We start from the raw sequence: 24,584 nt of genomic DNA, 5'->3' as shown, positions 1-24,584 counted from the left end.
TCTGTAGCTATGGACACAGAACAGGGTTCTTCTACTTCTTTTGATAAAAGCTTACTATGTTTAGAGGCCCAGATTCTTCTACCTATGCAATTTTGTTCCTCTTGCTTAACAAAAAACTTTAAAATGTATAGACAAATTACTCTCAGAATAATGCTGTGCGTGATATGCCTCAGCTTTCGTCCCAAGCCGTAATTGTTTCTAATACAGTGCCTTGTGTTTCCTCTCAACCTCCTGGAGTTGTTTTATTTACCAGGGAATTTTGCTGCAATTCTGCTGTATCTACAGCTTTAACTTGTTTTCCTTCTTCAGGAAAGCATAAGAGGAAATCAATTTTTTTTTCTGCTAGTAAGGTTTCTAACCCCTCTACCTCTCCCCTAGGTCTGACAATGAGGATACCTCAGTAGCTTCTGAGGGTGAAATTTCAGACTCTGACATGATGGGAGAAGATTCTGCAGAATCTGAAGAAGTTAACTTCAGATTTAAACTTGAACACCTCCGATTACTGCTGAAGGAGGTTCTAGCTACTTTGGACGACTCAGAACCTTTCTGGCGTTGTCAACCCTAAACGTTGTATACAATTAATAGAGTTTATGATTCTCCTTCTGTGGAAGTTTTTCCTGTTCCGGATTAGATGTCAGAAATTATAGCTCAGGAATGGGATAAGCCAAGGGTTCAATTTTCACTATCCCCTGTTATTAAAAAGATGTTTGCTGTAGCCGACTCCATCCCCATACTCATGGTGTACAGTGCCTAAGGTAGAAGGAGCTATCTCTACTCTGGCAAAAAGAACTACTATTCCTATATAGGATAGTGGTGCTTTTAAGGATCCTATGGATAAGAAACTAGAGGCTTATTTAAAAAATATGTGCATCCATTAAGGATTACAGTGGCAACATGCGGCAAGTATTGCAGTTCAGCATCTTATTGGTGCATTGCCCTGTCTGATCTGATATCAGAAGTTACTATGATTGAGAAGATTCAATATGGGATCAAGGCTCTTAAATTAGCCAATACCTTTATCTGCGATGCCAACATGCAGGTAATTAGACTGGGAGCTAAGATGTCTAGCTTCACTGTCCTAGCTCGCAGAGCTCTGTGGTTAAACTCTTGGTCGACTGATTTATTTTCAAAGGCCAAGCTTTTAGGGTTTTACCTTTATAAGGTAAAGCTATTTGGTCCTGGTCTGGTGGAAATCATTTCAGAGATTGAGTGGAAAGGGATCTTTCCTACCCCAGCACAAGAAGAATAGGCCTAAGGGTCGACAGACTTCTAATTTTCATTCCTTTTGCAACTTTAAAGGACTGAAGTCTTCCTCCTCTTCTTCCAAACCAGACCAACCCAGGTCCTCTTGGAAGTCCAGCCAGCCTTGGTATAGGGGAAAGCAAAACATGAAGCCTTCCGCTTGTTCTAAATCAGCATGAAGGGTCTGCCCCCGATCCAATTTTCGATCAAGTGGGGGGGCAGGCTTTCTCTGTTTCAGCAAGCTTGGATACGCAATGTCCCAGATCCGTGGGCTGTGGACATAGTATCCCAAGGTTACAGAATAGGATTCAAGTCTTGCCCTCCAAGGGGCAGATTTCTCCTGTCAAGACTATCCTCAAATCAAGTAAAGAGGGAGGATCTAAGGTTTGTCGTTCTGGACAAACATTTCCAGTTTGTTGCACTTCCGTTTGGTCTTGCTACGGCACCCAGAATATTCACAAAGGTTCTGGGGGCTCTTCTGGCAGTGATCAGTGGTGGCTTCCATGGACATCATTCCTTTTGCTTGGTTCCATCTGCGACCGCTGCAGCTTTGCATGCTCAGTCAATGGAACGGAGACCATTAAGATTTATCGCAGATGATAAATCTGGATCCCCTAACAAGAGACTCTCTTTCATGGTGGATTTCACAGGAACATCTGTCTCTGGGCACTTGCTTCCTGAGACTTTTCTGGGTGATTGTGACTACGGACGCCAGCCTGTTAGGCTGGGGGAGCTGTTTGGGGTTCTCTAAAAGCTCAGGGCCAGTTGTCTTGGGAAGTCTTCTCTTCCCATAAACATTTTGGAGTTGAGAGAAATCTTCAGTGCCTTGACAGCTTGGCCTCAATTATCTTAAGTCCGGTTTATCAGATTCCAGTAGGACAACATCACCTCAGTGGCTTACATCAACCACTAGGGAGGAACTCAGAGTTCCTTGGCCATGAAGGAGGTGACTCGCATTCTGCAGTGGGCGGAAGCTCACGATTGTCTATCTGCCTTTCATATTCCAGGAGTGGACTATTGGGAGACGGATTTTCTGAGCAGGCAGACTTTTCAGACTTGGAGTGGCCTCTCCATCTGGAAGTGTTCTCAAGGATAACCCTCAGGTCAGGGTTTCCAGAGTTGGATCTGATGGCGCCTCGTCAAAACGCCAAGCTTTCAAAGTACGGATCAAGGTCAAGAGATCCTCAGGTCGCTCTGATAGATGCTCTGGCGGTTCCTTGGAATTTCGGTCTAGCATACCAGTTTCCTCGGTTTGCTCTCCTTCCACGAGTCATTGCTCGTATCAAACAGGAAAGAGCGTCCATGATTCTAATGGCTCCTGCCAGGCCTCGCAGGAGCTATTTTGCGGATTTGGTGAAGACGTCATCTCTTCCACCTTGGAGGTTACCCCTGAGGAAGGACCTTCTCATTCAGGGTCCATTCCTCCATCCAAATCTAGATTTTCTAAAGCAGACTGCTTGGAGATTGAACGCCTAGTACTGTCTAGACGTGGTTTTTCTGAGGCGGTCATTGATACTATGCTTCAGGCTCGTAAACCCTTTACTCGCTTGATTTACCATAAGGTATGGCGTCAATACATTTTTTTGGAGCAAATCTAAGGATTTCTCCTGAAGCCGGGTGAGTATTGCTCTAATTTTCTTTTCTTCAGGATGGCCTAGAGAGAGGTTTGTCAGTCAGTACTCTGAAGGGTCAGATTTCTGCACTGTCCATTCTTTTGCACAAACGTCTGGCAGATTTAAATGATGATCAAGCTTTTGTTCAGTCCCTGGTCAGAATCGGGCCTGTGTTTATACCTGTTGCTCCTCCTTGGAGCCTTAACCTAGTTCCTAAAGTTTTGCAGCAGGCTCCGTTTGAGCCAATGCATGTTGGTGATATAAAATGGTGTTGGAAGGTTTTGTTTCTCCTTGCTATTTCTTCCGCTCGCAGAGTTTGAGTTTTCAGCTCTGCAGTGTGATAACCCATACCTTTTTATTTTTCATGCAGATAAGGCGGTCCTTCGTACTAAATTTGGGTTTCTCCCTAAGGTGGTGTTGGATCTAAACATTAATCAGGAAATTGTTGTTCCTTATGAGAAGGATTAGGACAAAAAGAAGGAACATCTGTTGCATAACTTGGATGTTGTGCGTGCTCTAACATTTTAGCTACAAGCTACTAAAGATATCCTGCCCTGTTAGTTGTTTTCTCTGAAAAGTGTAAGTGTCAAAAGGCCACTTCTACTACACTTTCCCTCTGTTTAAGCAGTATGATTCGTTTTGCTTATGAGACAGCTGGACAGCAGCCTCCTGAGAGAATTACGGCTCATTGCACTAGAACTCTCTCCTCATTTTAGGCTTAAAAAATGAATATTCTGTGGAACAGATTTGCAAGATGGCAACATGGTCCTCTCTGCATACTTTTTCCAAATTCTACAAATTTGATACTTTTGCCTCAGCTGAGGTCTCTTGGGAGAAAGGTTCTTCAAGCGGTGGTGCCTTCTGTTTAGGTCCTCCTGCCTTGTTCTCCCTCCCTTTTCATTCCGTGTCATCTAGCTTGCGTATTCATTCCCACTAGTAATTGGAATGACGTTGTGGACTCTTCATACCATAGAAAATAAAACAAAATTTATGCTTACCTGATAAACTTTTTTCTGGGCATGGAGAGTCCACGACCCCACCCTCTTTTTAAATTATGTTCGACAGTTGTTTTGAGTAAACCTCAGGAACCTCTATACCCTTGTGTTTTTTCTTTTTCCATTTTCCTTCAGCTGAATGACTGGGGATTATGGGTAAGGGAAGTTACACTTAAAGGGGCAGTAAAATTACAAACTAATGTTATATTCTGCACGTAGTGTGCCCGGTCGCGCCATTAAAATTAATGCTCTGGTCTAGTAGCAGGAGCGAGCTACATTCATTTTAATGGCGCGACCGGGCACACTGTGACTAGACGTTGTTGCTGGATGCGCTGTGGAAAAACCAGACCCGCTCAGTAGAACAAAGAGCGGCGTTCTGGTAAAAGGAGCTTTTACTTATAATTTATTTGCAATAATTTAATGTATAAAGCTGAATTATATAGCATTAGTTTGTAAGTTTACTGCCCCTTTAACAGCTTTGCTGGGGTGCTCTTTGCCGCCTCCTGCTGGTCAGGATTTGAATATCCCACTAGTAATTGGAATGACGTTGTGGACTCTCCATGCCCAGAAATAAAGAAATTTATCTGGTAAGCATAAATTTAGTTTTTTATATTGAGCTACAGATACAAATCCACAAATCTGAAATTCCAAAATTTGGAACTAATATTTAAAAAAAAAAAAAATGTTTTTACTATTTTGCCCTGCCTGTTGTTCACAATCTTCTCTGTGCACTGTGGGTACTATGTATATAAAAGTATTACATAATTATATAAGCTTTATTATAACAGGTAAATATTGCCTAAATGATATAGGATATTGTTGTTTACACTTGGTTTCACCCTCTCTACAAACTGTCCCATTTTAAAGATGAATATATTCCAAAATCCAAACTATTCCAAAATCCAAACCTTTCCAAAATCCAAACCTTTTCCGTTCCAAGGAGTTTGGATAAAGTGTTTTCTACCTGTACTAATTATATGTAGCTGTATGCTAAACACCTCAATAAAAATGTATTTTCAATTGTAATGAAACTGATTTTTTTTTTTTTTAATTATTATTATTAATATTATTATTATTATATTTTTTTTTAGTTAAATTAAATTACTTTTTTTTATTTATTTTTTTGGTAGTTGATATGCTACCTATCTTTTTATGGTCTTTAGGATATCTTCTGATAATGCTCAGCAATATCCTGTTTAAACCAATGTTACCCCTGGGAGGAGGTTTTCTGTAAAAAGTACATGTGCGTGCCAAGTTTTCAAGTTATCTAAGTTTTAGGTTTTAAAATTGTATTACGGTTTATTTTTATTCCAGAGCTTAATATATTTACGTTTTGGATTCATATTTTTAAAGGAATTTCCCTGTGTAACACTAGAGCTGTTTAGATAGATAACATTGTATATCCCAGATCTGGGAAACTCCACGTTCAGTTCTACATAAAGGGATAGCATTTCAGTTTTAAATATACGCATTTTTGCTAAATACTACTATTATTAGTAGTAGAAGTAGTAGTATTATATTAGCAAAAATGCTTCTAGTAAAAGCTATTACTGTTTTTCTGCAGCATATGTAAATATCCTTTTAAAGGCTTGTGCAGCAGTATTCAGACACTACACTTTCTCACAGTCAGCAGTGGATTGTATGATACACAGGGCCGCCATCAGGGGGTGACAGGGGTGACTCCTGTCAGGGGCCCAATGGGCCAGGGGGGCCCCATGAGGCAAGACCTAAAAAAAATCAGTAATAACTTTAACTTGAAGTATTTTTGCTTATGGAAAGTATATTACAGAAATGCTTATATTTCACATTAAAATGCACCCATGCACATTTCAGTTTTGACCTTTCTATCCCATTTTAAATGTAAAATTTCACATTTCAAAGCCCAAGTTATAAAAAATTGCTCTGTATTTCACTTGAACAGGTTAACTGCTTAGAGCCGCATCCTCACCTCCCAGTTCTGGCAACTAGTGGTCTGGATTATGATGTGAAAATATGGGTACCCACAGCTAAAGAGCCAACCGAGCTGGATGGTCTTAAAGAGGTAAACAATTATTTGATTTAATCACAAGAATGTCAACCTTCCCTATTCCCTCAGACCCCCTCCACCTTTTTGGGGGTTAAATACTTTTATAAAAAGTGTTAGCTAAATGTGTGGGCCTGAAGTTAATCATCTCAGCAGTGAGCTCATCCCTCCATATGGTGTTATCGTCATCTCTTCCAGAAAATTATATTCTTGCCATCTGAGTCTCAAAACAAAAGCAGAGAAATAAGGGTAACCATTTCGTCCCCTGTAGCTTAGAAGCATTTGCTTATGTGATTGTCACAAGCAGCTAAAAACATCTCAAGGGTTCAGAAATATGTATTCATCTCTCACATTTAGCCTGTTGTCAAGATCCAATGTAATCTGATGTCTGGTTATATACTATGGTCCTTTTGTGTCTGTTACATGGATTTAGGTGTTATGGCCATATTGCTTCCAGCCTGAGGTTAATCTGATAACTGAAGTTTGTGCAATAGAATTGAGACAACAAAATGTAAACAATATACCTCTGTCTGGAATTTCACATTGGAAAATGTAACAAAACAGTTATATATTTTTTTTTGTGAAACTTGGGCTCTCTGTGTCCATATACTGTGGTAATTAAAATAATTCCTTGCACTGTTAAATGTTATATATAGCATTGTTTTTGTTTGTTTCCTTAAGATAATAAAAAAGAACAAACGTGAAAGAGATGAAGACAGTCTACATCATACAGACTTGTTTGACAACCACATGCTTTGGTTTCTTATGCACCATCTTAGGCAAAGAGGGCACCGAAGGGTATGTATTACTTCTAACTTTTTTGTTGTTGCTGAAATCATTTCTCCAACATAGGTGTGTCCGGTCCACGGCGTCATCCTTACTTGTGGGATATTCTCTTCCCCAACAGGAAATGGCAAAGAGCCCAGCAAAGCTGGTCACATGATCCCTCCTAGGCTCCGCCTTCCCCAGTCATTCTCTTTGCCGTTGTACAGGCAACATCTCCACGGAGATGGCTTAGAGTTTTTCAGTGTTTAACTGTAGTTTTTATTATTCAATCAAGAGTTTGTTATTTTAAAATAGTGCTGGTATGTACTATTTACTCTGAAACAGAAAAGAGATGAAGATTTCTGTTTGTAAGAGGAAAATGATTTTAGCAACCGTTACTAAAATCGATGGCTGTTTCCACACAGGACTGTTGAGAGGAATTAACTTCAGTTGGGGGAACAGTAAGCAGACTTTTGCTGCTTGAGGTATGACACATTCTAACAAGACGATGTAATGCTGGAAGCTGTCATTTTCCCTATGGGATCCGGTAAGCCATTTTTATTACAGAAAGAAAAAAAGGGCTTCACAAGGGCTTTTTAAGACTGTAGACATTTTCTGGGCTAAATCGATTTATATATAAACATATTTTATACTCCATAGCCTTGAGGAATTATTTTAATCTTGGGAATTATGTAAAATAACCGGCAGGCACTGTATTGGACACCTTATTCTCTAGGGGCTTTCCCTAATCATAGGCAGAGTCTCATTTTCGCGCCTCTATTGCGCACTTATTTTTGAGAAGCATGACATGCAGATGCATGTGTGAGGAGCTCTGATACATAGAAAAGACTTTCTGAAGGCGTCATTTGGTATCGTATTCCCCTTTGGGCTTGGTTGGGTCTCAGCAAAGCAGATACCAGGGACTGTAAAGGGGTTAAATATAAAAACGGCTCCGGTTCCGTTATTTTAAGGGTTAAAGCTTCCAAATTTGGTGTGCAATACTTTTAAGGCTTTAAGACACTGTGGTGAAATTTTGGTGAATTTTGAACAATTCCTTCATACTTTTTCGCAATTGCAGTAATAAAGTGTGTTCAGTTTAAAATTTAAAGTGACAGTAACGGTTTATTTTAAAACGTTTTTTGTACTTTGTTATCAAGTTTTTGCCTGTATAACATGTCTGAACTACCAGATAGACTGTGTTCTGAATGTGGGGAAGCCAAGGTTCCTTCTCATTTAAATAGATGTGATTTATGTGACACAAAATTTAGAGAAAATGATGCCCAAGATGATTCCTCAAGTGAGGGGAGTAAGCATGGTACTGCATCATCCCCTCCTTCGTCTACACCAGTCTTGCCCACACAGGAGGCCCCTAGTACATCTAGCGCGCCAATACTCCTTACTATGCAACAATTAACGGCTGTAATGGATAATTCTATCAAAAACATTTTAGCCAAAATGCCCACTTATCAGCGAAAGCGCGACTGCTCTGTTTTAGAAAATACTGAAGAGCATGAGGACGCTGATGATATTGGTTCTGAAGGGCCCCTACACCAGTCTGAGGGGGCCAGGGAGGTTTTGTCTGAGGGAGAAATTTCAGATTCAGGGAAAATTTCTCAACAAGCTGAACCTGATGTGATTACATTTAAATTTAAATTGGAACATCTCCGCGCTCTGCTTAAGGAGGTGTTATCCACTCTGGATGATTGTGAGAATTTGGTCATTCCAGAGAAACTATGTAAAATGGACAAGTTCCTAGAGGTCCCGGGGCCCCCCGAAGCTTTTCCTATACCCAAGCGGGTGGCGGACATTGTAAATAAAGAATGGGAAAGGCCCGGTATACCCTTCGTCCCTCCCCCCATATTTAAAAAATTGTTTCCTATGGTCGACCCCAGAAAGGACTTATGGCAGACAGTCCCCAAGGTCGAGGGGGCGGTTTTCTACTCTAAACAAACGCACCACTATACCCATAGAAGATAGTTGTGCTTTCAAAGATCCTATGGATAAAAAAATTAGAAGGTTTGCTTAAAAAGATGTTTGTTCAGCAAGGTTACCTTCTACAACCAATTTCATGCATTGTTCCTGTCACTACAGCAGCGTGTTTCTGGTTCGATGAGCTAGAAAAGGCGCTCAATAATAATTCTTCTTCTTATGAGGAGATTATGGACAGAATTCATGCTCTCAAATTGGCTAATTCTTTCACCCTAGACGCCACTTTGCAATTGGCTAGGTTAGCGGCGAAAAATTCTGGTTTTGCTATTGTGGCGCGCAGAGCGCTTTGGTTAAAATCTTGGTCAGCGGATGCGTCTTCCAAGAACAAATTGCTTAACATTCCTTTCAAGGGGAAAACGCTGTTTGGCCCTGACTTGAAAGAGATTATCTCTGATATCACTGGGGGCAAGGGCCACGCCCTTCCTCAGGATAGGTCTTTCAAGGCCAAAAATAAACCTAATTTTCGTCCCTTTCGCAGAAACGGACCAGCCCCAAGTGCTACGTCCTCTAAGCAAGAGGGTAATACTTCTCAAGCCAAGCCAGCCTGGAGACCAATGCAAGGCTGGAACAAAGGAAAGCAGGCCAAGAAATCTGCCACTGCTACCAAGACGGCATGAGATGTTGGCCCCCGATCCGGGACCGGATCTGGTGGGGGGCAGACTCTCTCTCTTCGCTCAGGCTTGGGCAAGAGATGTTCTGGATCCTTGGGCACTAGAAATAATCTCCCAAGGTTATCTTCTGGAATTCAAGGGGCTTCCCCCAAGGGGGAGGTTCCACAGGTCTCAATTGTCTTCAGACCACATAAAAAGACAGGCATTCTTACATTGTGTAGAAGACCTGTTAAAAATGGGAGTGATTCATCCTGTTCCTTTAGGAGAACAAGGGATGGGGTTCTACTCCAATCTGTTCGTAGTTCCCAAAAAAGAGGGAACATTCAGACCAATCTTAGATCTCAAGATCCTAAACAAGTTTCTCAAGGTTCCATCGTTCAAAATGGAAACCATTCGAACAATTCTTCCATCCAGGAAGGTCAATTCATGACCACGATGGATTTAAAGGATGCGTATCTACATATTCCTATCCACAAGGAACATCATCGGTTCCTAAGGTTCGCATTCCTGGACAAGCATTACCAGTTTGTGGCACTTCCGTTCGGATTAGCCACTGCTCCAAGGATTTTCACAAAGGTACTAGGGTCCCTTCTAGCGGTGCTAAGACCAAGGGGCATTGCAGTAGTACCTTACTTGAACGACATTCTGATTCAAGCGTCGTCCCTTCCTCAAGCAAAGGCTCACACGGACATTGTCCTGGCCTTTCTCAGATCTCACGGGTGGAAAGTGAACGTAGAAAAAAGTTCTCTATCTCCGTCAACAAGGGTTCCCTTCTTGGGAACAATAATAGACTCCTTAGAAATGAGGATTTTTCTGACAGAGGCCAGAAAATCAAAACTTCTAAACTCTTGTCAAATACTTCATTCTGTTCCTCTTCCTTCCATAGCGCAGTGCATGGAAGTAATAGGTTTGATGGTAGCGGCAATGGACATAGTTCCTTTTGCGCGAATTCATCTAAGACCATTACAACTGTGCATGCTCAGTCAGTGGAATGGGGACTATACAGACTTGTCTCCGACGATACAAGTAGATCAGAGGACCAGAGATTCACTCCGTTGGTGGCTGTCCCTGGACAACCTGTCACAGGGGATGAGCTTCCGCAGACCAGAGTGGGTCATTGTCACGACCGACGCCAGTCTGGTGGGCTGGGGCGCGGTCTGGGGACCCCTGAAAGCTCAGGGTCTTTGGTCTCGGGAAGAATCTCTTCTCCCGATAAATATTCTGGAACTGAGAGCGATATTCAATGCTCTCAAGGCTTGGCCTCAGCTAGCAAAGGCCAAGTTCATACGGTTTCAATCAGACAACATGACGACTGTTGCGTACATCAACCATCAGGGGGGAACAAGGAGTTCCCTGGCGATGGAAGAAGTGACCAAAATCATTCAATGGGCGGAGACTCACTCTGCAATCCACATCCCAGGAGTGGAAAATTGGGAAGCGGATTTTCTGAGTCGTCAGACATTTCATCCGGGGGAGTGGGAACTCCATCTGGAAATCTTTGCCCAAATTACTCAATTGTGGGGCATTCCAGACATGGATCTGATGGCCTCTCGTCAGAACTTCAAGGTTCCTTGCTACGGGTCCAGATCCAGGGATCCCAAGGCGACTCTAGTAGATGCACTAGTAGCACCTTGGACCTTCAAACTAGCTTATGTATTCCCACCGTTTCCTCTCATCCCCAGGCTGGTAGCCAGGATCAATCAGGAGAGGGCATCGGTGATCTTGATAGCTCCTGCGTGGCCACGCAGGACTTGGTATGCAGACCTGGTGAATATGTCATCGGTTCCACCATGGAAGCTACCTTTGAGACGAGACCTTCTTGTTCAAGGTCCGTTCGAACATCCGAATCTGGTCTCACTCCAACTGACTGCTTGGAGATTGAACGCTTGATCTTATCAAAGCGAGGGTTCTCAGATTCTGTCATTGATACTCTTGTTCAGGCCAGAAAGCCTGTAACTAGAAAAATTTACCACAAAATATGGAAAAAATATATCTGTTGGTGTGAATCTAAAGGATTCCCTTGGGACAAGGTAAAAATTCCTAAGATTCTATCCTTTCTTCAAGAAGGTTTGGAGAAAGGATTATCTGCAAGTTCCTTGAAGGGACAGATTTCTGCCTTGTCTGTGTTACTTCACAAAAAGCTGGCAGCTGTGCCAGATGTTCAAGCCTTTGTTCAGGCTCTGGTTAGAATCAAGCCTGTTTACAAACCTTTGACTCCTCCTTGGAGTCTCAATTTAGTTCTTTCAGTTCTTCAGGGGGTTCCGTTTGAACCCTTACATTCCGTTGATATTAAGTTATTATCTTGGAAAGTTTTGTTTTTGGTTGCAATTTCTTCTGCTAGAAGAGTTTCAGAATTATCTGCTCTGCAGTGTTCTCCTCCTTATCTGGTGTTCCATGCAGATAAGGTGGTTTTACGTACTAAACCTGGTTTTCTTCCGAAAGTTGTTTCTAACAAAAACATTAACCAGGAGATAGTCGTGCCTTCTTTGTGTCCGAATCCAGTTTCAAAGAAGGAACGTTTGTTGCACAATTTGGATGTTGTTCGTGCTCTAAAATTCTATTTAGATGCTACAAAGGATTTTAGACAAACATCTTCCTTGTTTGTTGTTTATTCTGGTAAAAGGAGAGGTCAAAAAGCAACTTCTACCTCTCTCTCTTTTTGGATTAAAAGCATCATCAGATTGGCTTATGAGACTGCCGGACGGCAGCCTCCTGAAAGAATCACAGCTCATTCCACTAGGGCTGTGGCTTCCACATGGGCCTTCAAGAACGAGGCTTCTGTTGATCAGATATGTAAGGCAGCGACTTGGTCTTCACTGCACACTTTTACTAAATTTTACAAGTTTGATACTTTTGCTTCTTCTGAGGCTATTTTTGGGAGAAAGGTTTTGCAAGCCGTGGTGCCTTCCATCTAGGTGACCTGATTTGCTCCCTCCCTTCATCCGTGTCCTAAAGCTTTGGTATTGGTTCCCACAAGTAAGGATGACGCCGTGGACCGGACACACCTATGTTGGAGAAAACAGAATTTATGTTTACCTGATAAATTACTTTCTCCAACGGTGTGTCCGGTCCACGGCCCGCCCTGGTTTTTTAATCAGGTCTGATAATTTATTTTCTTTAACTACAGTCACCACGGTATCATATGGTTTCTCCTATGCAAATATTCCTCCTTTACGTCGGTCGAATGACTGGGGAAGGCGGAGCCTAGGAGGGATCATGTGACCAGCTTTGCTGGGCTCTTTGCCATTTCCTGTTGGGGAAGAGAATATCCCACAAGTAAGGATGACGCCGTGGACCGGACACACCGTTGGAGAAAGTAATTTATCAGGTAAACATAAATTCTGTTTTTTTGTTTATTAAAATAAAAATGAACAAATACAAGAAACATTTCACAGTTGTACAGAAAATATTGCTTAATTTTAACAGATTCCAATAGTCAGGTCTTATAACAGTAGTTTAGTAGGTCACAGCTCTTGCTCTAACAACTCCACTTTTTAATGCAATAGATAGCTCAATCGTGTAGTCTTACCCCTCTCTCCCTAAAATTTACTTCTAGTTTCCTCATAAAACATAATGCAGGGTTCACATTATGCAATAAATTGGTTATGTCTGTTTAATTTCTTTCATGTAATTGGCAAGAGTCCATGAGCTAGTGACATATGGGATATACAATCCTACCAGGAGGGGCAAAGTTTCCCAAACCTCAAAATGCCTATAAATACACCCCTCACCACACCCACAGTTCAGTTTTATAAACTTTGCCTCCTATGGAGGTGGTGAATTAAGTTTGTGCTAAGATTTCTACGTTTATATGCGCTTCTCAGCATTGTTGAAGCCTGATTCCTCTCAGAGTACAGCGAATGTCAGAGGGACGTGAAGGGAGTATCACTTATGAATACAATGATTTCCCTAACGGGGGTCTATTTCATAGGTTCTCTGTTATCGGTCGTAGAGATTCATCTCCTACCTCCCTTTTCAGATCGACGATATACTCTCAATTTACCATTACTTCTACTGATAACTGTTTCAGTACTGGTTTGGCTATCTGTTATATGTGGATAGGGTGTCTTTTGGTAAGTATGTTTTTTATTACTAAAGAATGGAATAAGCCAGGTACTTCTTTTATTCCTTCTTCAAGGTTTAAAAAATTGTATCCTTTACCAGCAAATTCTATAGAGTTTTGGGAAAAAAATCCCCAAAGTTGATGGGGCTATTTCTACTCTTGCTAAACGTACCACTATTCCTATGGAAGATAGTACTTCCTTTAAGGATCCTTTAGATAGGAAGCTTGAATCTTATCTAAGGAAAGCCTATTTATATTCAGGTCATCTTCTCAGACCTGCGATTTCTTTGGCTGATGTTGCGGCTGCATCAACTTTCTGGATGGAGAATTTAGCGCAACAAGAATTGGATTCTGACATATCTAGCATTATTCGCTTACTGCAATATGCTAATCATTTTATTTGTGATGCCATTTTTGATATTATAAAAATTGATGTTAGATCCATGTCTTTAGCTATTTTGGCTAGAAGAGCTTTGTGGCTTAAATCTTGGAATGCTGGTATGACATCTAAATCTAGATTACGATCTCTTACTTTCCAAGGTAATAATTTATTTGGTTCTCAGTTGGATTCTATTATTTCAACTGTTAATGGGGGAAAGGGAGTTTTCTTTCATGTAATTAGCAAGAGTCCATGAGCTAGTGACGTATGGGATATACATTCCTACCAGGAGGGGCAAAGTTTCCCAAACCTCAAAATGCCTATAAATACACCCCTCACCACACCCACAAATCAGTTTTACAAACTTTGCCTCCTATGGAGGTGGTGAAGTAAGTTTGTGCTAGATTCTACGTTGATATGCGCTCCGCAGCAGGTTGGAGCCCGGTTTTCCTCTCAGCGTGCAGTGAATGTCAGAGGGATGTGAGGAGAGTATTGCTTATTTGAATTCAATGATCTCCTTCTACGGGGTCTTTTTCATAGGTTCTCTGTTATCGGTCGTAGAGATTCATCTCTTACCTCCCTTTTCAGATCGACGATATACTCTTATATATACCATTACCTCTACTGATTCTCGTTTCTGTACTGGTTTGGCTTTCTACTACATGTAGATGAGTGTCCTGGGGTAAGTAAGTCTTATTTTCTGTGACACTCTAAGCTATGGTTGGGCACTTTTATATAAAGTTCTAAATATATGTATTCAAACATTTATTTGCCTTGACTCAGGATGTTCAAACATTCCTTATTTCAGACAGTCAGTTTCATATTTGGGATAATGCATATGAATAAAACATTTTCTTACCTTAAAATTTGACTTTTTTTCCCTGTGGGCTGTTAGGCTCGCGGGGGCTGAAATTGCTTCATTTTATTGCGTCATTCTTGGCGCAAATTTTTTTTTCTGTTTCCGGCGTCATACGTGTCGCCGGAAATTACAAATTTTTGACATTTTTTGCGCCAAAAGTGTCGGCGTTCCGGATGTGGCGTCATTTTTGGCGCCAAAAGCATTTAGGCGCCAAATAATGTGGGCGTCTTTTTTTTTTGGCGCTTAAAAATATGGGCGTCACTATTGTCTCCACATTATTTAAGTCTCATTATTTATTGCTTCTGGTTGCTAGAAGCTTGTTCACTTGCATTTTTTCCCATTCCTGAAACTGTCATTTAAGGAATTTGATCAATTTTGCTTTATATGTTGTTTTTTCTATTACATATTGCAAGATGTCCCAGATTGACACTGAGTCAGAAGATACTTCTGGAAAAACGCTGCCTGGTGCTGGATCGACCAAAGTTAAGTGTATCTGCTGTAAACTTGTGGTATCTGTTCCTCCAGCTGTTGTTTGTAATGAATGTAATGACAAACTTGTTAATGCAGATAATATTTCCTTTAGTAATGTTACATTACCTGTTGCTGTTCGTCAACATCTAATACTCAGAGTGTTCCTGTTAACATAAGAGATTTTGTTTCTAAATCCATTAAGAAGGCCATGTCTGTTATTCCTCCTTCTAGTAAACGTAAAAGGTCTTTTAAAACTTCTCATTTTTCAGATGAATTTTTAAATGAACATCATCATTCTGATTCTGATAATGGTTCCTCTGGTTCAGAGGATTCTGTCTCAGAGGTTGATGCTGATAAATCTTCATATTTATTCAAAATGGAATTTATTCGTTCTTTACTTAAAGAAGTCTTAATTGCATTAGAAATAGAGGATTCTGGTCCCCTTGATACTAAATCTAAACGTTTAGATAAGGTTTTTAAATCTCCTGTAGTTATTCCAGAAGTTTTTCCTGTCCCTGGTTCTATTTCTGAAGTAATCTCCAGGGAATGGATTAATTTGGGTAATTCATTTACTCCTTCTAAACGTTTTAAGCAATTATATCCTGTGCCATCTGACAGATTAGAGTTTTGGGACAAAATCCCTAAAGTTGATGGGGCTATCTCTACTCTTGCTAAACGTACTACTATTCCTACGGCAGATAGTACTTCCTTTAAGGATCCTTTAGATAGGAAGATTGAATCCTTTCTAAGAAAAGCTTACTTATGTTCAGGTAATCTTCTTAGACCAGCTATATCTTTAGCGGATGTTGCTGCAGCTTCAACTTTTTGGTTAGAAGCTTTAGCGCAACAAGTAACAGATCATAATTCTCATAGCATTGTTAATCTTCTTCAACATGCTAATAACTTTATTTGTGATGCCATCTTTGATATCATTAGAGTTGATGTCAGGTGTATGTCTCTAGCTATTTTAGCTAGAAGAGCTTTATGGCTTAAAACTTGGAATGCTGATATGTCTTCTAAGTCTACTCTGCTTTCCCTTTCTTTCCAGGGTAATAAATTATTTGAGAACAACATAGAAAAGGAAGTGGGGATTTCACAATAAGAAATTCCCAAAAGTCTAGGTAAATCCAGCACAACTGTAAAATTGAATAAAAGCGCTACAAAAAGCTTGTATGTCAAAAACAATGTAAATATTTATTAAACAAATGCACAATACACACATTCACATTCATACAGGGGATCCCACACAAAGCAGTATTAATGAAGTACTGGCCAAAAGATTATTATCTGGTGCACCAGGGGAAATAGACCAAAAACAGTCCATTTAAACTTTGCAGGTATTTGTAATCCAATAAGTGCAGCGTTAATGCAAGAAATGGATGCAGTTATACAGTCCCCGGTGTATAAAAACCAGTTACTTCAGACTTGAACCCCCAGAGTTACTGAGTCGGTTGGTGCTTAAAAGACATAGCATAGGAGGAGCAATAAAAACACGCGTCTTTATTCACAGGTGCTGTATTCCTTTAAGACAGTGATATTCGGTGTACAGATTCGTATAACATATTCTACCTGTATTTGTTCACGCGGTCGCTCCAAGAAGCTCCATGCTGCACTGACTGAAGGAGAGAAACGAGCATTTGGACTCGTCGTGCTTGGCAGCCCTTACAGCAGATCCCCTGCTCATCGTGACTTACCCCTGATGTCTGGACACTCCATGTACAAGGCAGCTAGGAGGAGCGACCGCGTGAACAAATACAGGTAGAATATGTTATACGAATCTGTACACCGAATATCACTGTCTTAAAGGAATACAGCACCTGTGAATAAAGACGCATGTTTTTATTGCTCCTCCTATGCTATGTCTTTTAAGCACCAACCGACTCAGTAACTCTGGGGGTTCAAGTCTGAAGTAACTGGTTTTTATACACCGGGGACTGTATAACTACATCCATTTCTTGCATTAACGCTGCACTTATTGGATTACAAATACCTGCAAAGTTTAAATGGACTGTTTTTGGTCTATTTCCCCTGGTGCACCAGATAATAATTTTTTGGCCAGTACTTCATTAATACTGCTTTGTGTGGGATCCCCTGCATGAATGTGAATGTGTGTATTGTGCATTTGTTTAATAAATATTTACATTGTTTTTGACATACAAGCTTTTTGTAGCGCTTTTATTCAATTTTACAGTTGTGCTGGATTTACCTAGACTTTTGGGAATTTCTTATTGTGAAATCCCCACTTCCTTTTCTATGTTGTTCTCATATGTATCTTTCTAGGAAGCACCTGTTCTCTAGTTAATTACTTATTAGTGTGCAACTCTCACCTTTTGTGTTTCTTTTGTTTAATAAATTATTTGGTTCTCAGTTGGATTCTATTATCTCAACTGTTACTGGAGGGAAAGGAACTTTTTTTACCACAGGATAAAAAATCTAAAGGTAAATTTAGGTCTAATAATCGTTTTCGTTCCTTTCGCCACAATAAGGAACAAAAGCCTGATCCTTCACCTACAGGAGCGGTATCAGTTTGGAAACCATCTCCAGTCTGGAATAAATCCAAGCCTTTTAGAAAACCAAAGCCAGCTCCCAAGTCCACATGAAGGTGCGGCCCTCATTCCAGCCCAGCTGGTAGGGGGCAGATTACGTTTTTTCAAAGAAATTTGGATCAATTCAATTCACAATCTTTGGATTCAGAACATTGTTTCAGAAGGGTACAGAATTGGCTTCAAGATAAGGCCTCCTGCAAAGAGATTTTTTCTTTCCCGTGTCCCAGTAAATCCAGCGAAAGCTCAAGCATTTTTGAAATGTGTTTCAGATCTAGAGTTGGCTGGAGTAATTATGCCAGTTCCAGTTCTGGAACAGGGGCTGGGGTTTTATTCAAATCTCTTCATTGTACCAAAGAAGGAGAATTCCTTCAGACCAGTTCTGGATCTAAAAATATTGAATCGTTATGTAAGGATACCAACATTCAAAATGGTAACTATAAGGACTATCCTGCCTTTTGTTCAGCAAGGGCATTATATGTCCACAATAGATTTACAGGATGCATATCTGCATATTCCGATTCATCCAGATCACTATCAGTTTCTGAGATTCTCTTTCCTAGACAAGCATTACCAGTTTGTGGCTCTGCCGTTTGGCCTAGCAACAGCTCCAAGAATTTTTACAAAGGTTCTCGGTGCCCTTCTGTCTGTAATCAGAGAACAGGGTATTGTTGTATTTCCTTATTTGGACGATATCTTGGTACTTTCTCAGTCTTCACATTTAGCAGAATCTCATACGAATCGACTTGTGTTGTTTCTTCAAGATCATGGTTGGAGGATCAATTTACCGAAAAGTTCATTGATTCCGCAGACAAGGGTAAACTTTTTAGGTTTCCAGATAGATTCAGTATCCATGACTCTGTCTCTGACAGACAAGAGACTTCTAAAACTGATCTCAGCTTGTCGAAACCTTCAATCACAATCATTCCCTTCGGTAGCCTTATGCATGGAAATTCTAGGTCTTATGACTGCTGCATCAGACGCGATCCCCTTTGCTCGTTTTCACATGCGACCTCTTCAGCTCTGTATGCTGAACCAGTGGTGCAGGGATTACACAAAGATATCTCAATTAATATCTTTAAAACCGATTGTACGACACTCTCTGACGTGGTGGACAGATCACCATCGTTTAGTTCAGGGGGCTTCTTTTGTTCTTCCGACCTGGACTGTAATTTCAACAGATGCAAGTCTGACAGGTTGGGGAGCTGTTTGGGGGTCTCTGACAGCACAAGGGGTTTGAGAATCTCAGAAGGTGAGATTACCAATCAATATTTTGGAACTCCGTGCAATTTTCAGAGCTCTTCAGTTATGGCCTCTTCTAAAGAGAGAATCGTTCATTTGTTTTCAGACAGACAATGTCACAACTGTGGCATACATCAATCATCAAGGAGGGACTCACAGTCCTCTGGCTATGAAAGAAGTATCTCGAATACTGGTATGGGCGGAATCCAGCTCCTGTCTAGTTTCTGCGGTTCATATCCCAGGTATAGACAATTGGGAAGCGGATTATCTCAGTCGCCAAACGTTACATCCGGGCGAATGGTCTCTTCACCCAGAGGTATTTCTTCAGATTGTTCAAATGTGGGGACTTCCAGAAATAGATCTGATGGCTTCTCATCTAAACAAGAAACTTCCCAGGTATCTGTCCAGATCCAGGGATCCTCAGGCGGAAGCAGTGGATGCATTGTCACTTCCTTGGAAGTATCATCCTGCCTATCTCTTTCCGCCTCTAGTTCTTCCAAGAGTAATCTCCAAGATTCTGAAGGAATGCTTGTTTGTTCTGCTGGTGGCTCCAGCATGGCCTCACAGGTTTTGGTATGCGGATCTTGTCCGGATGGCCTCTTGCCAACCGTGGACTCTCCCGTTAAGACCAGACCTTCTGTCGCAAGGTCCTTTTTTCCATCAGGATCTCAAATCCTTAAATTTAAAGGTATGGAGATTGAACGCTTGATTCTTGGTCAAAGAGGTTTCTCTGACTCTGTGATTAATACTATGTTACAGGCTCGTAAATCTGTATCTAGAAAGATATATTATAGAGTCTGGAAGACTTACATTTCTTGGTGTCTTTCTCATCATTTTTCCTGGCATTCTTTTAGAATTCCGAGAATTTTGCAGTTTCTTCAGGTTGGTTTGGATAAAGGTTTGTCTGCAAGTTCCTTGAAAGGACAAATCTCTGCTCTTTCTGTTCTTTTTCACAGAAAGATTGCTAATCTTCCTTATATTCATTGTTTTGTACAAGCTTTGATTCGTATAAAACCTGTCATTAAGTCAATCTCTCCTCCTTGGAGTTTGAATTTGGTTCTGGGGGCTCTTCAAGCTCCTCCGTTTGAACCTATGCATTCGCTGGATATTAAATTACTTTCTTGGAAAGTTTTGTTTCTTTTGGCCATCTCTTCTGCTAGAAGAGTTTCTGAATTATCTGCTCTTTCTTGTGAGTCTCCTTTTCTGATTTTTCATCAGGATAAGGCGGTGTTGCGAACTTCTTTTAAATTTTTACCTAAGGTTGTGAATTCTAACAACATTAGTAGAGAAATTGTGGTTCCTTCATTGTGTCCTAATCCTAAGAATTCTAAGGAGAGATCATTGCATTCTTTGGATGTAGTTAGAGCTTTGAAATATTATGTTGAAGCTACTAAGAATTTCCGAAAGACTTCTAGTCTATTTGTTATCTTTTCCGGTTCTAGGAAAGGTCAGAAGGCCTCTGCCATTTCTTTGGCATCTTGGTTAAAATCTTTAATTCATCTTGCTTATGTCGAGTCGGGTAAAACTCCACCTCAAAGAATTACAGCTCATTCTACTAGGTCAGTTTCTACTTCCTGGGCGTTTAGGAATGAAGCTTCGGTTGATCAGATTTGCAAAGCAGCAACTTGGTCTTCTTTGCATACTTTTACTAAATTCTACCATTTTGATGTGTTTTCTTCTTCTGAAGCAGTTTTTGGTAGAAAAGTACTTCAGGCAGCTGTTTCAGTTTGATTCTTCTGCTTATAATTTCAAGTTTCTCCTGTTAAGTGTAGTCAGTCCACGGGTCATCATTACTTCTGGGATATTAACTCCTCCCCAACAGGAAGTGCAAGAGGATCACCCAAGCAGAGCTGCTATATAGCTCCTCCCCTCTACGTCACACCCAGTCATTCTCTTGCACCCAACTAATAGATAGGATGTGTGAGAGGACTGTGGTGATTATACTTAGTTTTTATATCTTCAATCAAAAGTTTATTATTTTAAAACAGCACCGGAGTGTGTTGTTCCTTCTCAGATAGAATTTGAAGAAGAATCTACCTGAGTTTTTGGATGATTTTAGCCGGCGTAGCTAAGATTCATTTTGCTGTTCTCGGCCATTCTGAGGAGTGAGGTAAACTTCAGATCAGGGGACAGCGGGCAGGTTCACCTGCAAAGAGGTATGTTGCAGTATATTATTTTCTGAGGAATGGAATTGACTGAGAAAATACTGCCAATACCGATATAATGTAAGTTCAGCCTTAAATGCAGTAGTAGCAACTGGTATCAGGCTGTTTATGTATATATGTGTACACTTCAGTATTCTGGGGAATGGCACTTCACTGAGTAATACTATATGCATATAATTTTTAGCCTAACTTGCAGTGGGAACATCTAGCAACAGGCTGTTTAATGACATTTCATGTTATTTGATTTTAAACGTTTTTGCTGGCATGCTAAATTGTTTAATTATCTGAGGTACTGGGTGAAAAATTGTTTTTGGGCACTGTTTTTCCACTTGTTTTTTCTTCTGAAGCAGTTTTTGGTAGAAAAGTACTTCAGGCAGTGGTTTCAGTTTGAATCTTCTGCTTATGTTTTCATTAAACTTTATTTTGGGTGTGGATTATTTTCAGCGGAATTGGCTGTCTTTATTTTATCCCTCCCTCTCTAGTGACTCTTGCGTGGAAGATCCACATCTTGGGTAGTCATTATCCCATACGTCACTAGCTCATGGACTCTTGCTAATTACATGAAAGAAAACATAATTTATGTTAGAACTTACCTGATAAATTCATTTCTTTCATATTAGCAAGAGTCCATGAGGCCCGCCCTTTTTGTGGTGGTTATGATTTTTTTGTATAAAGCACAATTATTCCAATTCCTTATTTTTTATGCTTTCGCACTTTTTTCTTATCACCCCACTTCTTGGCTATGCGTTAAACTGATTTGTGGGTGTGGTGAGGGGTGTATTTATAGGCATTTTGAGGTTTGGGAAACTTTGCCCCTCCTGGTTGGAATGTATATCCCATACGTCACTAGCTCATGGACTCTTGCTAATATGAAAGAAATTAATTTATCAGGTAAGTTCTTACATAAATTATGTTTTTCTGCCTCAGGATAAAAAAACCTAAGGGTAAAGCTAAGTCTTCTAACCGTTTTTGTTCCTTTCGCCAATATAAGGAACAAAAACCCAATCCTTCCCCCAAGGTATCTGTTTCCATTTGGAAGCCTTCCTCAAATTGGAATAAATCCAAGCCATTTAAGAAACCAAAGTCAGCCCCTAAGTCTGCATGAAGGTGTGGCCCTCATTCCAGCTCAGCTGGTAGGGGGCAGATTAAGGTTTTTCAAGGATATTTGGATAAATTCTGTCCAAAATCAATGGATTCAGAGCATTGTCTCTCAAGGGTATCGAGTAGGATTCAGAGTAAGACCTCCTGTGAGAAGATTTTTTTCTCTCGCGTATCCCAGCAAGTGTGTTTCAGACCTGGAGTCTTCAGGGGTAATCATGCCAGTTCCTTTTCAGGAATAAGGTTTGGGCTTTTATTCAAATCTATTCATTGTCCCAAACATGGAAAATTTATTCAGACCAGTCCTGGATCTGAAAATTTTGAATCGTTATGTAAGAGTACCAACTTTCAAGATGGTTACTATAAGGACTATTCTGCTTTTTGTTCAGCGAGGACATTATATGTCCACAATAGACTTGCAAGATGCATACCTTCATATTCCGATTCATCCAGAACAGTATCAGTTCCTGAGATTCTCTTTTCTAGACAAGCATTAGCAATTTGTTGCTCTTCCGTTTGGCCTAGCAACAGCTCCAAGAATCTTTTCAAAGGTTCTAGGTGCCCTACTCTCTGTAATCGGAGAACAGGGTATTGCGGTGTTTCCTTATTTGGACGATATCTTGGTACTTCTCAGTCTTTATGTTTTTCAGAATCACATGGTTGGAGGATCAATTTACCAAAAAGTTTCTTGATTCCTCAGACAAGGGTCACCTTTTTAGGCTTCCAGATAGATTCAGTGTCCATGACTCTGACTCTAACAGACAAGAGACGTTTAAAATTGGTTGCAGCCTGCCGGCACCTTCAGTCTCAGTCATTCCCTTAAGTGGCTATGTGCATGGAAGTTTTAGGTCTCATGACTGCAGCATTGGACGCGATCCCTTTTGCTCGTTTTCACATGAGACCTCTACAGCTTTGTATGCTGAACCAATGGTGCAGGGATTATACAAAGATATCACAATTAATATCATTAAATCCCAATGTTCGACACTCTGACGTGGTGGATAGATCACCATCGTTTAGTTCAAGGGGCTTCTTTTGTTCGGCCAACCTGGACTGTAATCACAACAGATGTGAGTCTTTCAGCTTGGGGAGCTGTTTGGGGATCTCTGACAGCACAAGGGGTTTGGAAATCTCAAGAGGCGAGATTACCAATAAATATTTTACAACTCCGTGCAATTCTCAGAGCTCTTCAGTTTTGGCCTCTGTTAAAGAGAGAAACGTTCATTTGTTTTCAGACAGACAATATCACAACAGTGGTATATGCCAATCATAAGGGTGGGACTCACAGTCCCCAAGATAAGAAAGAAGTATCTCGGATACTTGCTTGGGCGGAATCCAGCTCCTGTCTAATCTCTGCGGTGCATATCCCAGGTGTAGACAATTGGGAGGCGGATTATCTCAGCTGTCAGACTTTACATCCAGGGTAGTGGTCTCTCCATCCAGATGTGTTTTCTCAGATTGTTCAGATGTGGGGTCTTCCAGAGATAGATCTCATGGCCTCTCATCTAAACAAGAAACTTCCCAGATACCTCTCCAGGTCCAGGGATGTTCAGGCGGAAGCAGTGGATGCGCTGACACTTCCTTGGTGTTATCATCCTGCTTATATTTTCCCGCCTCTAGTTCTTCTTCCAAGAGTGATCTCCAAAATCATCATGGAACAATTGTTTGTGTTGCTGGTGGCTCCAGCATGGCCACACAGGTTTTGGTATGCGGATCTTGTTCGGATGTCCTGTTGCCAACCTTGGCCACTTCCGTTAAGGCCGGACCTTCTGTCTCAATGTCAGTTTTTCCATCAGGATCTCAAATCATTAAATTTGAAAGTATGGAAATTGAACGCTTAGTACTAAGTCATAGAGGTTTCTCTGACTCAGTGATTAATACTATGTTACAAGGTCGTAAATCTGTCTCTAGAAAGATTTATTATAGTTTGGAAGATTTACATTTCATGGTGTTCTTCTCATAAATTCTCTTGGCATTCTTTTAGAATTCCTAGAATTTTACAGTTTCTTCAGGATGGTTTGGATAAGGGTTTGTTGGCAAGTTCCTTGAAGGGACAAATCTCTGCTCTTTCTGTTTTATATCACAGAAAGATTGCTATACTTCCTGATATTTACTGTTTTGTACAGGCTTTAGTTCGTATTAAGCCTGTCATTAAATCAATTTCTCCTCCTTGGAGTCTTAATTTGGTTTTGAAGGCTTTACAGGCTCTTCCATTTGAGCCTATACATTCTTTGGACATTAAACTACTTTCTTGGAAAGTGTTGTTCCTTTTGGCTATCTCTTCTGATAGAAGAGTTTCTGAGCTATCTGCTCTTTCTTGTGAGTCTCCTTTTCTGATTTTTCATCAAGATAAGGCAGTTTTGCAGACAATTTTTACTTAAGGTTGTGAATTCTAACAACATTAGTAGAGAAATTGTTGTCCCTTCTTTGTGTCCTAATCCTAAGAATTCTTTGGAGAGATCCTTACATTCTTTGGATGTGGTAAGAGCTTTGAAATATTATGTGGAAGCTACTAAATTTCAGGAA

The 24,584-nt window shown here is 40.6% G+C and overlaps 1 protein-coding gene across 5 annotated transcripts in view; it reads left to right on the top strand.

Annotated features, from left to right (window-relative positions):
- Nucleotides 1-24,584, top strand: part of DCAF8 (DDB1 and CUL4 associated factor 8) — a 378,940-nt gene that overhangs the window by 237,264 nt on the left and 117,092 nt on the right. For all 5 annotated transcript variants that reach the window (XM_053705076.1, XM_053705096.1, XM_053705081.1 and 2 more), the window contains 2 exons: nucleotides 5,772-5,891; nucleotides 6,555-6,671. In XM_053705076.1, the coding sequence (XP_053561051.1) occupies nucleotides 5,772-5,891; nucleotides 6,555-6,671 (237 nt within the window). The remainder of the gene's footprint in view (nucleotides 1-5,771; nucleotides 5,892-6,554; nucleotides 6,672-24,584) is intronic.

The sequence above is a fragment of the Bombina bombina genome, chromosome 1 (genome assembly GCF_027579735.1).
Source record: "Bombina bombina isolate aBomBom1 chromosome 1, aBomBom1.pri, whole genome shotgun sequence".
In the NCBI taxonomy this organism is placed as follows: Eukaryota; Metazoa; Chordata; class Amphibia; order Anura; family Bombinatoridae; genus Bombina; species Bombina bombina.
The sequence above is the reverse complement of the archived record's forward strand: the minus strand, read 5'-3'. Positions and strand labels throughout refer to the sequence as shown.